Raw genomic sequence first — 19389 nt, 5'->3', positions numbered from 1 at the left:
GATCACGGTAATTCATTTCTTACATGAAGTTGACAGTTTATAGTTCTTCTACTAATATATGATGACTAATTCTATATTACATTTAGAACTAAAGCAGTGAAGGAAATATACTGGGTAACTGGATATGATTTTCCTGGGGGGGAAATATTCAAGACAATATTCCAAAATACATAGAATATTCAAGGGCAGATATGCTAAAAGTTGAGCTACCTTAGTACATAGCTCTTACTGATCTTATCAGGATAGTCAGGAACAGTCTGAGTACACGACTGAACTGGTGGGTAATTCCTGGTATAAAATAGACCAGGGTTTTGGGAAAGAGGCGGCGCAGACGTCTGATGCATCTTCCAGCAAAATGAATCATGTCCATTAGAGCATCAAGTAGCACTATGGATAGAGATCAGAGACATCACACTCAAACCACTGCAGGCTAAAACAAGCATCCCCGCTACACTTATCCATCCAAACAAGGTATTCTCCAAGACAAGACTGATGCAATATGTCGAGTGCCATATACAGCTTCCTGACATCTGAGAGAAAGGATGGGAATTTTTCCTCTTATCAGGGAAAAAAGGAAACAGCACACACACATTATACGCTACAAAGCTGCATTTACCCACAATCGATTGGCCTTGAAACAAAGCAACTGCCCTCTTTTACCCTAAACGACTAGTGTTTAAAGGGAAACATCAGTTCCAGAACAAAGATTGGGGACGGTAAGGATTTACAAGGAAGAGGGTTTGCAGTCTAATTGTGGGTGGAAAAGCACATCTGGTGATGTTTAATGTACAGTGTATCACAAAAGTGAGTACACCCCTCACATTTCTGAAAATATTTCATTATATCTTTTCATGGGACAACACTATAGACATGAAACTTGGATATAATTTAGAGTAGTCAGTGTACAGCTTGTATAGCAGTGTAGATTTACTGTCTTCTGAAAATAACTCAACACACAGCCATTAATGTCTAAATAGCTGGCAACATAAGTGAGTACACCCCACAGTGAACATGTCCAAATTGTGCCCAAATGTGTCGTTGTCCCTCCCTGGTGTCATGTGTCAAGGTCCCAGGTGTAAATGGGGAGCAGGGCTGTTAAATTTGGTGTTTTGGGTACAATTCTCTCATACTGGCCACTGGATATTCAACATGGCACCTCATGGCAAAGAACTCTCTGAGGATGTGAGAAATAGAATTGTTGCTCTCCACAAAGATGGCCTGGGCTATAAGAAGATTGCTAACACCCTGAAACTGAGCTACAGCATGGTGGCCAAGGTCATACAGCGGTTTTCCAGGACAGGTTCCACTCAGAACAGGCTTCGCCAGGGTCGACCAAAGAAGTTGAGTCCACGTGTTCGGCGTCATATCCAGAGGTTGGCTTTAAAAAATAGACACATGAGTGCTGCCAGCATTGCTGCAGAGGTTGAAGATGTGGGAGGTCAGCCTGTCAGTGCTCAGACCATACGCCGCACACTGCATCAACTCGGTCTGCATGGTCGTCATCCCAGAAGGAAGCTGACGCACAAGAAAGCCCGCAAACAGTTTGCTGAAGACAAGCAGTCCAAGAACATGGATTACTGGAATGCCCTGTGGTCTGACGAGACCAAGATAAACTTGTTTGGCTCAGATGGTGTCCAGCATGTGTGGCGGCGCCCTGGTGAGAAGTACCAAGACAACTGTATCTTGCCTACAGTCAAGCATGGTGGTGGTAGCATCATGGTCTTGGGCTGCATGAGTGTTGCTGGCACTGGGGAGCTGCAGTTCATTGAGGGAAACATGAATTCCAACATGTACTGTGACATTCTGAAACAGAGCATGATCCCCTCCCTTCGAAAACTGGGCCTCATGGCAGTTTTCCAACAGGATAACGACCCCAAACACAACCTCCAAGATGACAACTGCCTTGCTGAGGAAGCTGAAGGTAAAGGTGATGGACTAAACCCAATTGAGCACCTGTGGCGCATCCTCAAGTGGAAGGTGGAGGAGTTCAAGGTGTCTAACATCCACCAGCTCCGTGATGTCATCATGGAGGAGTGGAAGAGGATTCCAGTAGCAACCTGTGCAGCTCTGGTGAATTCCATGCCCAGGAGGGTTAAGGCAGTGCTGGATAATAATGGTGGTCACACAAAATATTTGGGCACAATTTGGACATGTTCACTGTGGGGTGTACTCACTTATGTTGCCAGCCATTTAGACATTAATGGCTGTGTGTTGAGTTATTTTCAGAAGACAGTAAATCTACACTGCTATACAAGCTGTACACTGACTACTCTAAGTTATATCCAAGTTTCATTTCTATAGTGTTGTCCCATGAAAAGATATAATAAAATATTTGCAGAAATGTGAGGGGTGTACTCACTTTTGTGATACACTGTATATGCAGGGGTTAGTGATGCTCTAGTGATATTATTCTCTAGAGTTTTAGCTCCCGAGTGGTCCTTCTGTAGGAGACTGGGCTATTTAAAGTTCTAAGCATCTGCTCATCAACATGCATGTAACTGTGCTAAACCTTGAGGGATTGTTATTTAGGTCCACAAAAATAACCCAGTACCTTCACAACATTTACAGAATTTAGCTGTTTTTTTAAAAAAGGGTAGTCTTTTTCAATCTTACAATGTCGTTGCATATTTCAGCCCACGGTGGGGCTACTGCTGCTGGCCCATACCATTTAATAAAGCAAATGACATTTACGAAAGTGTGTCCACCCTGAAGCTGCTTATAAACTCCCTTAGGTAATTTATTGAGTTTTGTGGGTGGGCATACAGTTTTTATTGGATGGATAAAGGTTAATTGAGGCATGCAGACTGATTATTATTATTAGCCACTTAAAGTCAACAAGGAACTCTTGGATGAGTAAGACATGTTACTACGGCCTAAATTCCAATTTTTAATCACATTTTTGGCCAGACTAATTTAGATCTCTAGCTATAAATCACAAATCAGCTATGACTACCATTTTTTTGGATTGCTGCATGAGAAATGAATTAATTGCTTTAGGTCGTCTCACAAAAGTTAGGCTTTCACTCATTTCTACTGTTTACTCCCAGCACCCTGGTTTTATGAACAGCTAAGAAATGTTTACTGTCCTGATTAATAACAAACCCTCTGGGCTTTCTGGGGTTCATTTTAGGCTGCTTATCGAAGCACTTCTAACAAAGCAAATTACAGTTTTAAAGAACATTTTACACTTAAAACATTGATATATCATAATAGTTCCAGCTTTAAGAGATTAATACTTGTAGCCTTAAAGCAGTAACTGGCCACAATGCATTCACTCCTATTTGCCACAGAAGTCTTGTCATACACAATGTAATCAAGTGGCTGAGGGGGAAAAGAAAGAGATTCAGTGAAGATTCTCGTTCTGATGAGTAACACTTGTTTTATTTCCACTTACGAATGCAGGTGTTGGTAATTAGCTTAAGAATTTCTGAATTATGAAGATGAACAGCCAATCCATCCTTTAAATTACGAAACATAATCCCTTTCATTTTCAAATCTCCTCCAGTTCCTACTCTTATTTGACAGCCAATCTATTCTGAGCAGAACGCATGGCTTCATCTCAGCACTTTTCTAACTGCTTCTGGAGGAATCAGTGCCAACACGGAGCCTAATGAGAGCGATTTACAGGGAGTCGCAGATAGAGAATTAAGTTAGAAATCAGACAGTCAATGCATGCTGTGATAAAAAGGACAGACTGGAAAGCAAATAAGTCCAATCAGGTGAAGCTCAAGACTGAGCGCTGGGTTTTGCTGCAGAGCATGACTGAACATCACAATATCCAATAGTGCAGAGAATTGGCAACCCCAGACCCAAACTCTCACTGTGACCACTGCTATAAGACTCGTTTCTTTTTTTTTTTTTTGGTTATTTAATTCCACGGTCCATTAATCGATGTGTGTGACAAAACACTAAGAAATTTTTAATTTTGTACTGGCCAGAAGAAAACATTAGGGATTTATAAGAGAAATATGATCATGTTAAAGAGTTACCTTGGTCTCGGTGAGCTGCCTTTGCAACAGCTGAAGAGCTTCTGTGTGTCCCCTCTCGCTCTCCTGCAGAGCTGCCAGTTGCTCCTTCATCTCTCGCTGCAAAAACATGATAAAGCAGTAATCATTCACTGACTATTATAACTGTACAGCTTCAGCACTGACATTTCCAACAAACCGTTTCCTATTTCTTTAGGCTATAAGTATTTCATGAGAATAGATTCAAGAGAAATGAAGTCCAGCCATTTTTTTTTTTCATTTTCAACCCACAACAGCAAATCAAAGCTCATACAGTATGGATGATCTTTGAGGAAATGTTTTCTTATTTTATGGATTAGTCTGTCAGAGTAACCAGAAAACTGACAAAAAATAAGCACATAATACAACAAGAGCTATTATAGCACTTGTCCTCAAACTTCAACGCAGTTTATACTGATTGCACCGGACGCTGGGTTAAAATGTAATTTTGAACGGACAACAGTCCCACAACTGTGCTATTAAGATCTCAGTTATGTATTTTTTGGGGCTGATTTCTTGCATGAAGTAACAGATTTTATGCAGAGGTTATCTCAATGTTATCTTCTAAGTGCTGATTATTTAGCAGAAATCTCAGAGATCAGAAAACACCTTTAGCTAAAAGCATTTTATGATTTATTGAGAAACATTAGCATAACCCATCTTCTCTTTATGAACGAGGAGCACCTGCGTTTGTTTCTGTCAGGATTGAGAAACGTGCAAATAAACAGAGGATGGCGGTGCTATCGTTTGGAAAAGCAAAAGATAGCAGAGATGAATATGAAATAAAATGAGCCTTAAGAGCTTTTTCTGATTGGAAAACTGGGCCTCAGCTCTGGCAGATCCAGGACAACTGGGCCACCTCTGTGTGCTTTCAGGCAGAATTAGGACATGAAAGGAGATACAGTCTGGGTCACAGAAGCCCAAAAGAAAAAAGATCAAGACAACAAGCTATTCAGTGAGCATCCTTAAAATAGCCTGTATGTAAGGTGTGTTGGATGGATGAGCATCACAGCCGAGTAGAAGTCAGCCTATAGAAATGATCATTTCTAATTAGAATTTATAATTTCATGGTGCCTTGATTTTTGGCTTGTATGATTTGTCATAAATGATATAACCATGAATTTTGCTCTCTATAAAAAACCATTTGAGACCCAAGAATGGCAAAACCCTATTAGGTTATAGGGGGCAATTCCGTTTTCACATGGGTGATAAGTTTTTAAAAAACCTTTAACTTCAGTAAATGGCACGATTATTTTAAAGCGGCATTTTGTGTTTACATGTGTTGTCTTTATCTTGTAGTAAAGTAGTTTAAAGATCTACAACATTTAAATTTGACAAATTAGCAAAAATAAAAGAAGTTGGGAAAGGCGCAAATAATTTGTACAGCAATATATAATCTTAGACAATATACAACTGCAGTAGAATGAATTTACCACCTAGCAAAGAGTATGTTTGATTTATCCAAAACATAGTGTCCACAAACATTTGGCCCTGTAGTGTATTAAAAAGTTGTAGATCACCATGAGCCTACTCTCACCTCTTAATGTTTGCATTAACATCGTTTAAAACCAAACCTTTAAGGACAAGAGCGTAACAACGAAATCCCTGTACTTCTAGGTAAACTGGTTATACAATTTAATGCAGGAGTGGAATGAAATCAGCAGGTTTCAGTTCTTTTCTTATAACAAGTCCCAGCATGCAGGGTTGTGGCAGAGTAAACGTTCTGACAGCAGGTCAGAACTGCAGGTTCTACCCCTGCAGTGATCTCAGGAGAGCAAATGCACAGTATACACAGTCATCTTGCCAATACTGTTTTCAATTCCAGCCTGCACAGTTAATTACTGCAGAAAGCAGTAAGCCAAAGAAGTACGGGGTGCCCAATATGGTGTTTGATGCTCACTAAATCATTATATGACACAAATCCTTTTAGATCGCTTGTCAGCAAGCTGTTTCTCCTGCCAGCACTTGAACTAAAGCTATCTAGAGGACAAAGAGGACTACAAAACAAGCATCTGCAGTAATGCTGCATGACAGAAGCTGTAAACAAGTTGTCCCTGCACCAATCTGTTTAACACACACTTGTGCTGTGGAGTGGGCACTGACTGAAGAGGCTGCACACTCTCACGGCAGATCCATGCCAGACCACCAAAGTCTGTTATGAAATTTCGCCAGGATGGCACAAGGCATCAAAGATGGTGATCTTTTTCAAGTTTTGGCACTTTGTTTTAAACATGACAACTGACTAAATATAAGCTCCATGCCCCTTCCTTGCCAACACTAATGAGATAAAAAAAGATAAGTAAGCAGAAATATGCAAATTCCCACACAGAGCTTATATGTTTAGGTATGATCTCTGCTGCCAAACATTGCAACTCAGGCTAACCACATGCTTGCACAAAGCACATTAATAACTGAAAGGCAAACTCTTGCAAGGACACGCTGACATAACCTTGACAGAGCCGGTGTCATAATTCCATCAGACAGCAGACACTACGGTCGCTAAACTACACCCCACCTGAACTCCCAGCCAGTCTCGTCCTCCCATTTTGACTGCTGTGTAAATCACAGTGAAAGAGACTAGAAAAGTGCCACCAGGCCTGCAGCCTCTTTAAAGAACCTATAAGTCAGCTTTGACACAGACAGGAGATGATTCACAAGGGGTAGAGGCTACACATGATTCATCTGGCCATCAACATGCATTCCCCTCCAGGACGAGACACAGTAAGTCTCCTCTTCAGAGATGATGTCCAATGCAGAAGACCTGAAGCAGTTCAAGGAACAGAGTTCAAAACATCATGCAGGAGATAAGTAAGAATAGACCAGTCATGTATCAGGTATCACTCTCAATACAGAGTGAACTGAACGTCTGGGTTGTATGTATAAATACATTATATGGCCAAAAGTATGTAGACACCATGAGCTTGTGGAACATCTCATTCCAATATCCTGGGCATTCATATTTTTTCAGGAATAAAGCCTCTACCTTTTTTATGAAGGCTTCAAACAATTATAAAGTGTGTTTGTGGAAATTTGAGCCCATTCCAACAAAAAAGCATTCAGGCACCGATGTAGGACAAAAAGGTTTGTCCAGTAATCAGCATATCAATTTAAGTTCCTCTACATCAAACTCGGCAAACTGGTTTTATAGACCTCGCATGCGTTCAGGCACCATGCACTATTGTGCTCAGGAAGCTTATGTTTGACTTCTTTGTTCTAGTATTGCATTCATTTGCTTGGTGTCCTTGTGCTATGATAAAGCATTACCTAATGAGCATGTATATCATCTAATCAGAAGCAGAATATGAAATGCCTACTGCAAGTCAGCACCCAGTAAAGCAGCACAGAGCAGCATGCTGCAGCACAGAGTGACCCTTCAAGGACAACCATATCTGACTGCCACATAGCCTGGGACAGCTTGTTCAGTTTTAACGTTGACCTAAGGACCTCTTTAAATTTACACACATGCTCACTGGAAATGGCTCAGACGCCAAACTAACTCTGCATTTGGTTGTGGCTGTTCTTTTTTCCTGTCACCCCTGCTCATTTATTTAGTTCTTCAAGAGAAATGCATAAACATGCAGCTAAACAACATTAGTTAACTGGAGGGGTGAAGGTAAAAACATCAGCTTTGAGATGTGATCCAGATGTCTCTGTATCAGCATCCTTTGGAATGAAAATCTTGGCTTACTGACTGAAGAAACAACAGCTTGGGCACAGGCAGGACAAGTTTAAAGCTCTAAGTTGACAGATATTATCTTCCAGAAATCAATAATTGATAGACAAGGTATCCATGGCTGGGTATGCACAAACAAGCCTAAAATCACCATACTTAATGCCAGGGATTAGCTGGAGTGGTGTGGAGTACACTACAGACTACAAAAATGCATTTTTTTTTTTCATTTCTTCAACTGCTTCATCCTAGTCAGGGTCGAAGCAAATATATTTCCACCAGGACAGGGCGCCAGTACATCCCTCCCATGTCTAGGTACATGCCTGACCATCCAATAGCACTGCTGAGATTCAAACTTTCTCTGCTCTACTTAATAATCTGGCATTACAACAAACAAATATTGGGTTAAGAGATAAATGTAAATGCAGCTGCCCTAAACATATATTATGAGAATATAATACATAATGAGAATGAACACTACTTTTCATTGGATGTGAACTGAGTCAGGCTAAAGTATTGCCAAGTAACTGTCAAAGTCAGAGAATGTGCCTGAGGACTGAGGTGTGCAAAATATGTTAAATGTACTAGTTAATCTAGTCTGCGGCTTCACGTGCCAGAAAAAGGCCAAAACATCCAGAAGCTGAGATGACAGGGGTTGAGCTGTTGTACAGCATGTGAGTGCTAGAATAAAAAAGCTTTAGCCTTCACACGGACAGGGCCAGTCTATCATCCTGCCAGTTCTGACCTCCCTCTGACTGCCAATTTTGCAGCTGCTGAGGAAAGGACACGTTACAAGCTCACCGACTTTCTAATTGATAGATGTCAGCCAGGAGATTAAAAGAGAGGACATGGAAAAGGCAGGCACAGCAAGAGATAATTGGTCAGGCTCTCCTGCCTCGCTGCAGAAAGACTTTGTGTCGTAGCCAAATCACAAACCACCATCGGTATGTTTATTGCAGTGCAACAGTGCAAGGGTTTTACAAATAAGGACACAACCTAATGGGCAAACTGTACCGATTCTGTGATCGTTAAATCCCACCAATGCTCAGGTACAAAGTGCCTCTGGAAAGTGATTTCTCTCCTGGGTTCAGACCTGTTTCATTTTGACTTTATATTTCACTTGTGGATTTGTGACAGAATTATGGTCGACAACATGAGTGGAAAATACATTTTGGTCTGAGTAACAGAAGTAGTTTGGAAACAAGAATATAGTTAACTGTTGTTTTATAAAGCTGGACTAGATGCAAACATGATGGGTGCACTAAAAGATGACGGCTGAATGGAGAGTGACCTTCACACCTTCAAAAACAAAAAAAAACCTTAAGATGAGTTATATTGAGTTTGGGTTTTCTAAGAAATATCTAAGCAAAATCTGCTAGATGGATTTTCTTTTCTCTCTTACGTAATTTAAAACTGACTACAGTTATTATCTTTGCACATATAAAACATGCGAGTTTGACTGCATCCATTAGACTGAAGTACAAACATTACAATTGGAATGGCTAAGCAGCTCTGTACAGATTCCAGAAAGTGGGTCACAGCCAGCAATGTTACTACATCTCATTTCTAAGCAACTGTAGATTCTCAAAGCATTTCTTACAGAATATTTTAAGCCAATCAGAAAAAACACATTGCAGTTATGCACATTATATTCACTGCTAAACTAATCAGAAGCACTGGATGAAGCTCGACACAGCCCCATTTCTTATTAATTACCGTAGAAATTCCAGCGTGACAGATATGAAAAGAATCTTGCTGCCTTGGCAGAAGAGGCTAAATTCTGTGGTGTTGGCAGGTACTGTAAGCATGGCCTGCTGCTTCTGCACAACGGTGCCAGACAGGACTTGTTGGCTTCATGCAGACTTTCATAAGTGAGTAGCATAGTGTGTCACTCCTCCAAGTTACTGTGCAATTTGCAGAACAACCTACATTAGACTAAATTTAGCAGGTGTTACTAGTTCTGACTGTGCTGTGCAAGCGTGGACATACTGAAAACATTAGTTTTCGTAATAAGGATGTTGTTTCACCATAGCAACCAAGAAAACAAACACTAGAATTAGTACTTTATAGATAATTTGTGTAAAACATATATGATACTGGTCTATCTGTTTTTAATCAGTTTGTTTTTAGTATCTCCAATTCACCTCACTCGCACGTCTTAGGACTGTGGGAGGAAACCGGAGCTCCCGGAGGAAACCCATGCAGACACGGGGAGAACATGCAAACTCCACACAGAAAGGACCCGGATCGGTCCAGCTGGGGATCAAACCCAGGACCTTCTTGCTGTGCCGCCCCTATTACAGTGGTTAAAAAATTCTCCTTTGTTTTCTTACATAAATTGTCGACTTTATACAATCCATGTTGTTTATGTTTTCCTGTGTTGAATTAATAAGACAGATAGGATAATTATGTTTTAATTTCGTTTAGGGGCACAAAACAAAACCATATTAACCTTTAAAATTTGTTAGAATTACAGTCAGCTGGAGTCAACGCAATTAAACAAGACAGAGGAATGAATGGAGAATAATCAGTCATCCTTAGATTAGAAAGTCAGGGTAAAAAGAGAAGCATCTAATCATCATGAATGGGGAGCGATTACAGAAACATTTCTGTTTCAGTTAGAGGCCAACTTACTGAAGAAGCAGAGCAATGTGCACTCTGCGGCATTCGAATGGTAGAAAGCGCAGGAGGAGCAGGTTCAGTTCACCTCTACAGTCATTAGAAAGCTTCAGCGGGTTGGAAAACACAGACAGAAGAACAATGTACCTCAGTGGTTTTTATCACCCTGAACCTGAGCTATGTGTTACCTCACAAACTCCAGCACTACAAACACAATAGCTTTAAGTTAATCAATAGTATTGGGCAGAACTGTGTGCACCCTCCAGGCCATTTTTTTAAAAAACCAAAACGCATTACAGTCCACATTAGAAGCACAGATTTAACCGATAATATAAGAGCATAAAGTAAATATGGACAGAAATTAAGCTTTTGATACTCAAGCACAATGATTTCACTTCTATATGGGATAAATGCAGCATAGCAATCCTACTTGTTTCCATAAAATAATAAAAAAGTAGCCTTAATTCAGGATTAATGTATACTTCGATTTCAGATGCTTCAAATACCAAATACGAAGACCAAGTGACCAGATCAAATCAGTCAACAAATCTGCTCCTCACATGTAGTCAGAAACAGAGGTTAAAAGTCCTAACAAAACCCATCAATCATTCCAATGTAGACTTTTGATGAACTAGGCTTATTTTTGAAGTTTGGGTAAGAGTTCCAACCAGAGCTACATTTCCCAACCAATCTTTGCTTTTACCACAGAGTGTGTGAACAGCAGTACTGCAGAATAAGAATGACGGTGGACATACACAGATTAAGCCGTCATGCACACACCATTATAGATCTGCAGCAAGTCTGCTTAGCAGTCAGGGACACAGCTGTGCCGTCATTACATGTGCTGATTAATTCTACACTCATGGGACAGATGAAACCCACCCATAATGTTCTTACCTACAAACAGGGAGCAAACCATCTTCATTTTTTCAGTGATTAACACTGGAATTCCTAAGTAAAACTGATTCATATAGGCAGAATGCAGGACACTTGGGTGGTGCAGCATCAAAATATGCCAGGTTGAGTGTCTATATAGAAATGATTGACTATGTCTTGCCAGGGCGTGCACAAGTGCCAGTCCCAAGCCCGGATAAAATGAGGATTGATGCGTCATGAGGGGACATTGTTAAAACTGAATGACATCAGGTAGACAAAAATGATCAGAATGACCCCTAAATATGTGAGCAGCTATAAGAAAAAAATATATAAAAAAAATTTGAACAGACATACAGAAAACGCTTACTCTATGTCACCTCATGCCAAAGGAACTCTAAAGACACTATGTTACATTTTTTAAAACTGTGATATACTTATTGGTAATAAACCACTCATTAACTTAAAATGGATTCAGAGCTAAAAAATATTTGTAAATCTATACTGCATCAGTCATATTCAAATCCAAGACTACAGGAAATTAATATAACGATCAGATACAACCATAATGATTGAAAGCCAAGAATTGTTTTACAATATAAAGGTTAGAGCAGTGCGGCAATCACAGTACTGACTGAAATAAATGGGCAAGCAACTAACATCTACTCACTGGCCGAAATCGACAGAATCAGTGTTCACTGATTTTAAAAGCGCTGCTGCACCTGAGGCTAAAAGTTAGAAAACAGATAAAGCTCTCATGTACCATTACCAGTTTATTTCCAGTAGAAATAATGAAGAGACTGGCATTGTGTAGGCCTGGAGTTTGCCTCAGGAAGCAACTTTTGAAGAAGATAACATTTTAATGGTTTACAACAGGGTACGAACTGAGCTTAAGAGCCCACGTGGCCTCCATCAGCTAGCATTGTTAGGCAGAAAACTTGCAAAAATGATTTTACTCGTACCCACATGCCATGTGGGATATGGGTGGAGATCACTGTAATTGTATGCATGAGGGATATAAATGAGTCAGACTCTTTCAAGTGTTACAGTTTGTTGATTCATTCATAAGCTTCCCGCCAACACACAGAATGGCAAGTTTCAGTGCAGCTGCAGGCTGTAGGTGGATGAATAACTACTGCAGTGTGAAGGTTCTCTTTCCTCACCCAAAAAAGCATCTCAGACAGCTAAATTGTGCAGAGAATAAAAGTTTCAAATGATTTTTTGCACCCTGCCCACAAATTTACATTCATTACAATTTAACGACCAGCTAAATTGTATTTTGTTTAAACTCTTATTCTGCTTTCTTTAATCACCAGGATAAATGCTACATGCCAAATGAATTCAGTCATAATTATTCCTTCATGCTATTTAGCCATAATGAATTAAATATTATACATGATTTGTGATATTAACATAATTAAAGAAAAAAAGAACTTGAGCAGAAATGTTAGATATTTACTTGATAGTAGCAATTCTAAAATTAGACTGAATGGCTAAAAATATGGATTAGTTGATACTAATTTTATTACATAAAATGGAAATTGGATGAGCATTTATTAAGTATCTTTATGTAATGTACAAATCCAGTTTCCAGAAAAAATGAGAAATTTTTTCAATAAAAACAAGAATCTGTGACTTGTTCATTTTTGCTCATGTTTAACTCATTCATTCATGGACCTTTATTTTATTAATAAAAATACAAAGAAAAAATGTTAGATATAAACAAATTTATAAGCTGCAAGTGCTTCATGGACTTGCTCTACATAGACTGAGATTTCTCTAGATTCCCTGAGTCTCTTTACAATATTATGTACGGTAGATGGTTAAACATCTAAATGTTCTCTTGACAATTTGAAGTGCATAACAATTCTCCTCCAAAAGATTTAAAGTTTGGCACAAAGTGGTAATCCAAAACCCATTTGTACTTGCAAAAGTCTTTTGTGGATCCTCATTTTCTACCCAATCAAGATTCCCTCACCTGGTACCAATTCACTTGCTTATTGTGGAATATTTCAAAACAGTGTAACTTGAATTTTCTAAAAACTATTCACTCTTACTTTTTTTCTTTTGCAATTTTTATAGTTTTTATCCCAATGATTTGTACAAAATAATTAACATTCAAATAATTAACAAATAATCAAATAAGAGCCTAGCCAATGCACTTATTACATGTCTTAAAACACTGAAGACCAAGAAGAGTTTCTATATAAAGTGGGCTGATATTTGTAATGGTGAGAACATTTCTCTTGCTGCAATTCAAGGTTGATCATAAAACCTGTGGATAAGTCCAGGAATCCTGGTTAGGACAAGCGTTTATTTCCCTTTGGCATACCAGCAACAAAAAGGTGCAGTGGTGTGTGCTAGCCAAAGGGGAATGCTGTGATGGATGGCACAGCACAAAATCTAGGAAGATAGAGATTCTAATCAGCTATGCTGAAGCACTCACGTGGGAGTAAATTAAAACTCCCAGTACAACTGAATCATTTAAAACAGTTAAGAGTAAACTAATGTTTCTATATTTACAGGAATGAGAAATTACACCCACGGTTATAGAACAATCGTCAGTAATTCGTAATACATTTCTTAACTAAGTATACATGAGCAGATCACAGACCCAGGGTCAGGCATTGTCGCCATTTAAAAAGCATCTGCATGTGTTAACAATTCATTTACTTCCTTAATGCACTGAGAATTGATGTACTGAGAATATTTCTTGAAGATTGCATCAGTGTTTTAGAATGCATTTTTGTAATATATTCATGGCAATGACTTGCAAACTTTTCTTTGTCACAGCAGCACTTTTGATATTATAACATAAATAATATGAACCAAAAGACGTGTGCTGCATTTCAAAGCTACTGCTAAACAACATCTTGGCCGGTCTATCAAAGGGACGTCAAGAGCGCAGGCTGTCATCCATTTTTATTATTTAAGTCTCTAATAAAATGTGGAAAAAAACTCTAATTTTGACAATATTGCTGAAGATTAGATCATTGGTTTTCAATACAACACATAAAAGCAACCCAGACTGGAATTGAATGTCAGATTTATTCAGATCTTTGTTATATGTGACCCTCATCTGACACATCTGAAACGTTTGACTCATTAATCTGACCACAATTCCCAGAATGAATGGCAAACAGCAAATTATTGAAGCTACTTGCTTACCCCATCAACCCTGAGCGCTATTTCAATGAAACTGGTGATCTTTCTGGATGAGAGTCCATCTGGCATTTAAAAATATGTGAATCACGGAAAGGTTAACGTTTTCAAAAATCCATTCTGACAGAAACAGCTTTTATTTGATGCCGCCGGTTCTCAAAAATGAAGACTGGGCTGAAGTGTTATTAAAGCTATTCGAAAGGACGCCCAGGGTTTTTTGGGATAGGCAGCCTCCAGTTAAGAGTGAGATGAGAACAATGCCTATAATGTGGCATCAGGCGGCATTATTGAAATTACTGAAAGTGACTGAACATTAACACAGCCATTTAACAGCAGATAGATTTCATTGAAAAGTGCTGAGTGACAGTTAGAGTTGCGTTTTACTTAGAAAGCACTTTAACAGACAGTTAAAGTGCATTATTAACCCATATGCAGCTCTGTGGCTATTTACACGACAGACACCTTGTTCCCTAAAAAGTCTATTGTTTATTAAAGGTCTGGGTATGTGTCTCAGTTCATAGTATGCACAAAAAGGCACTAAAGGGTTTATTGTTAATATGGTCAAGATGGGACTGAAAAACACTGGACACATTGACCAATAGTCACGCCACATCACACCAATTCACAGACAGATTATTGCACCTACTTTTATAACATACTGCACCACCATGCTGCTATGAATAATATCAGGGTTTGGCCTGCCAAGTGTCTATTTTTAATCCCAAAAACATAGGATAATCTTTTTATCTAGTTTTATTTTGGCTTCTTTGTCATCCACCCACCAAGGTTTTCTCCCTGGTCCTCACGCCTACCTTAATTCCTAGTTTGTTTCAACACACCTGCCTGTGAAAGGTGTGTTAAACAAGGCATGAAATTACTCCCTTCGGATTTTTATTATCCAGGGTGTGTGGAACATGTGTACATTGTTGTAAAGGCTCTAAACGCTCTAAAAAGCTTTTCTCCTTTAGGACAATCAAACTATACTTGCCTTTTTCTATTGCCAGGAATGGCTAGCCTGAAAACAGGATTTTTAGACATCCCTAAACAATCCCTGGCATGAAAAATAGTTTTCTAAAGCTTAATGCAACAGTCACAGCATACCAGTATACCACAAATTAGTTAGTAAGGAACAGCATATGAAATTTTTTACTAATCAACATAAAACACAAGCCATTTTAGCCTTTTACATGTTATGAAGCAAACCCTTACCATCTATCTATCTATCAAAATAGCCACCAATCCGAAAATGGCAAGGGTTTTCACACGTTACACATACAACCAACCCACCACATGAAATTGACAGAGGAGACAAAAATACTGCTCCTCCTACATAAAAACAGGGCCAATTAGCTCTCAGCCACAAACAGCTTGTGGCACAGTTGGGGTTTAAACTGGCAATGGCCAGACTACAAGATGAGCACCACTGTGCCATTCAAAATGCCTATCCAATGCCTAAAATAAACTGAAGAAAGAACCACCAACAAGGCATTATGGACTAACATCAGTCCACACTTAGTCATGTACCTTTAACAGTACATAGCATTGGCTGTGTAAACTTAATGATAGTAAACACAGTAAGTAACTACACCCACAAAAAATGTAAATGCCACTCTAATGTTTTGCTGACTACTCAAGTAAAGGCTATTGCAAAATGGGGCAAAGACTGTGTGAGGTAAAGTAATTTTCAGGCAGATTTCATAAGTACCTAGGCATGTACCCACACAATGTGTAATTTGGAGTCTGACTCAGAAAAAAACATTGGCTTAAAAAGATTTAGCTATGTTTGTATGAATCAAGCTGGTTTCACCCAACAATGTCTATACACACTAGACTGGAATTTTAAAGCAAAGTAAATTTAGTAATGCTTAAAGCGTTTAACTATCTCTTAAAAACATGTGTGAATAATGATCAATTAGGTCAAAAATGTAAAAGCACATATCATTCGCAAAGGGAAGCCATGTTAAATTAAATCTTTCATAATGTGAAAATCTGACCCAAGGGAACCAAAGGACTCAGGCATCTGCACATCCTGTTTGGCAGAAGGGGCTTTTCTAAGGATAAACAGTCTCATTAGCAGCCAAGAGCAGCTACTTAGAAATTCTCTGCCAATTTGCTTGTTGTGGTTGAAAGTACACTTGGAAATGTCCAGTTCCTCTCAAGAAATGTTTTGTCCCTGAGGAAGAAAGGATCAAGGAACAGGAACAATAACTTTCTCTATAGAGCATGTCTCTGAAGAGCCCGCTGCAAATTGTCTGACAACTGTGGCATGATGCGCCAATTAATTCTCCAATTATGTTACACATGCTCGGAGATATTTTACGCCTTTGTTTTGCAGGCTGCAGAAGTGATTTGGGTCTAATCTTGTATGGTGTCAAATTGTGCCTGCTGAAGTGCTAATGGAGGATTAAAAGCAAATCCAAGCTGGGAGATTTGCTTGCCTTTAAATTCATACGTCCACATTAATTTACAAGCAGCCCTTGTTACTTAGAAACAAATTGGACATAACATTCCTGCAATGTGAGGTAATACTAAGCTCTGTGGTTACAAGGGAAGCAAACTGTAAAGCATGTTATTTGGACATACGTCTTAAGGATACATCTGCTTCCACAGCAGCAGGATATCAAACGTTTCGAAATCTTTTAATGTATTATTGTTACCCGAAAGCCCTAATTACTTTCAAAAAGAGCTACAAACTATTCTTCAAAATTGTCAAATTTAAGACTTTAGTTCTATTGTGCTATAGACAATCCATACTAAATAAACAACAAATCTGAATTGAATTCAATTATCATTACAAGTCTAATTATGGTTCAGTTACAATACTTCTCTACTAACTGAAATCTGTTTTGAAAAGGAAGACTGACCTGTATTTCTTCATAGGCTTCATCAATAGTGGTCACCTGGTGCTGCTCATGTAGGGCAGGCTCATCACAGAAGAAGCACACAAGACTCTTGTCACTGAGGCAGAAAAGCTTGACCTTTTCATGATCCTTGCATGGGTATGTGTTCCTCTGTGCATTAAGGATTGCGTCCAGTGGGAAAGCCGAGTACCTCTCCACGATGTTGGAGAGCTTGAGGCTTGGCGAGAGCAGTGGGCTGGTGAAAGTCCTCCGACATTCAGGACAATCGCGCGTGCCATGGTGCTCTTGTCTGTTCCAGTGCTCAGTGATACACTTGCGGCAGAAGTAGTGTTCGCAGCCAAAACTCACTGGATCTTGGTAAATGCTCAGACAGATGGAACACAGGAGCTCGTCTTTTAGACAGCACGCCATTTGCATGCACAGAGAAGCTGAAATGTGAAGTACGCCGAGAACTAAACGCAGTTGACTAGATGTGTGTCCTGCTTTGGTGGTGTTTGTGGAGATTTGTTACTTTAAGTTGATCTTTCAGTATTTCTGGTAAACAATGAGAAGAAAAAATCAATGTGCTGCAACAGGTTAAAATTACAATCAAATAATAATACATCATCGACAGGAAATATTATACATAACAGTACACACATTATATGATTTGTGAGTAACCAGATTTTTTGGTTGAAACAAAAATAAGTAAGAATACAAGTGATCCATAAACACTGCGTTCAGTTGCAGCCACTGTTTTCTCTATCAGAATAACATTTGGTGTCACAGTAGCTACTCTTACAATTCTAGTTGCAGAGGTCTGACCTAGGCCCTCTGGCTGTATTTTATCATATTAGTCATTTGTTTTATTCAGTGCACCTCTGTATGATGAACTGAACAGAGCTCAGAAATTATGTTCCATACTTTTGAGATGACCTTGTATACTTCTCTAAATATGTTCTTCTGTATGATTACATTACTGACATTTGAATGCTATGAATGCTCCTTTAATCCAATATTGATTTGTCTCTACCATAATGATAGCCCTCACAAAGAAATTGTCCATTTACCCTAGTTGAAGATGGGTTGTATACATCTGTGGTTAAATTTCAACAAACTTAACGAGTTGGCAAGGTTATGAATGATGCTTGAAAGTGATCCAATGCTACCATGACTGGGTGTCTTAATACTCTCAGAACATCAACCTTGGCAAATGAACACTGCTCTATGTATCAACATTAAAATAAAGATAATTTAAAAAATAATTTAATGTCTTTAACATATTTTAAATATGCAACGTGAGACATGAAAATATAAACACAGTTTATGGGCAGATTCGTTTTTTCAGGGTATACACATAATACCAGTTTAAACTCTACCTCGTCCTACAGGCAGCCTGACTGATGACTTACAACACCTGTAGAAGTTTAGACAGGTAATTATGTGCATCTAAGGGGCTCGTTTATAATCCATTCTACATTTTACGAACCAATATAACAAACAACCTGACACGAATTCGACAGTTTATTAGCCTGCTAACTAATTAGCTGCTTAGCTAGTTGAGTCACTTGCTAAGGTGGCTAATGTGTAAACAGCTAACAGTGAAACATTCACAACAGCGCTTTAAATAACACAGCACTTACTCTGAAGAGTCCTGCTGTGGACCAGTCCTTCAACAGCTCCTTTCCGTGTGTTTATATAAGAAAGTCCTCGTTATATTAAATATGTTAAAACAATTCCAGCTTCTCTGTCAGCATCGATATGAAAAGCTACAGCCGACCCGCAGCTCCTCACATCCCTGAATACTGAAACTGACCGGGAGAGAGCAGAGCACAGCAACGGACTCATCCAACTCAAAATATAGGGTGGTCAGGAGGAACAACATACCTATCGAGTGTTCTTTTTTACATTTTGTCACTTAATATCACCAAAATATAGCTAAATTATATATTCTTATTACAAATAATATTGACTATTTGAGTCTATGTAATAGAGTTGCTAAGAACAAACCAAAACAAAACAGTTGGTCCTACCCACCTAATAATGGTATGACACATGTTTCCTCGTTATCGACGTAAATCAGGCTGTGTTCATACCGCTGTGGGAGCACAAGCGTCCGTCTGTGTTTTGTTTGTATATTCATGAACTCATGTAGGAATTCATTTTCACAAACCACTTTCAACTTTATCAGGGTCGCGGGGAGTCCAGTGCTTTCTGCAAG

General features: G+C 39.0%; 1 protein-coding gene across 2 annotated transcripts in view; it reads right to left on the bottom strand.

Moving 5' to 3' along the window:
- Nucleotides 1-18998, bottom strand: part of LOC134301979 (E3 ubiquitin-protein ligase TRIM62) — a 29312-nt gene extending 10314 nt beyond the window's left edge. For both annotated transcript variants that reach the window (XM_062986923.1, XM_062986924.1), the window contains exons 1-3: nucleotides 18812-18998; nucleotides 17193-17723; nucleotides 3990-4085 (exon numbers count right to left, since the gene is read on the bottom strand). In XM_062986923.1, coding sequence (XP_062842993.1) covers nucleotides 3990-4085; nucleotides 17193-17606 — 510 coding nt within the window. In that variant the 5' untranslated portion in view covers nucleotides 17607-17723; nucleotides 18812-18998. The remainder of the gene's footprint in view (nucleotides 1-3989; nucleotides 4086-17192; nucleotides 17724-18811) is intronic.
- Nucleotides 18999-19389: the final 391 nt, after the last annotated feature.

The sequence above is a fragment of the Trichomycterus rosablanca genome, chromosome 24, assembly GCF_030014385.1.
Source record: "Trichomycterus rosablanca isolate fTriRos1 chromosome 24, fTriRos1.hap1, whole genome shotgun sequence".
NCBI lineage: Eukaryota > Metazoa > Chordata > Actinopteri > Siluriformes > Trichomycteridae > Trichomycterus > Trichomycterus rosablanca.
This window is presented reverse-complemented; position numbering and strand designations above follow the sequence as displayed.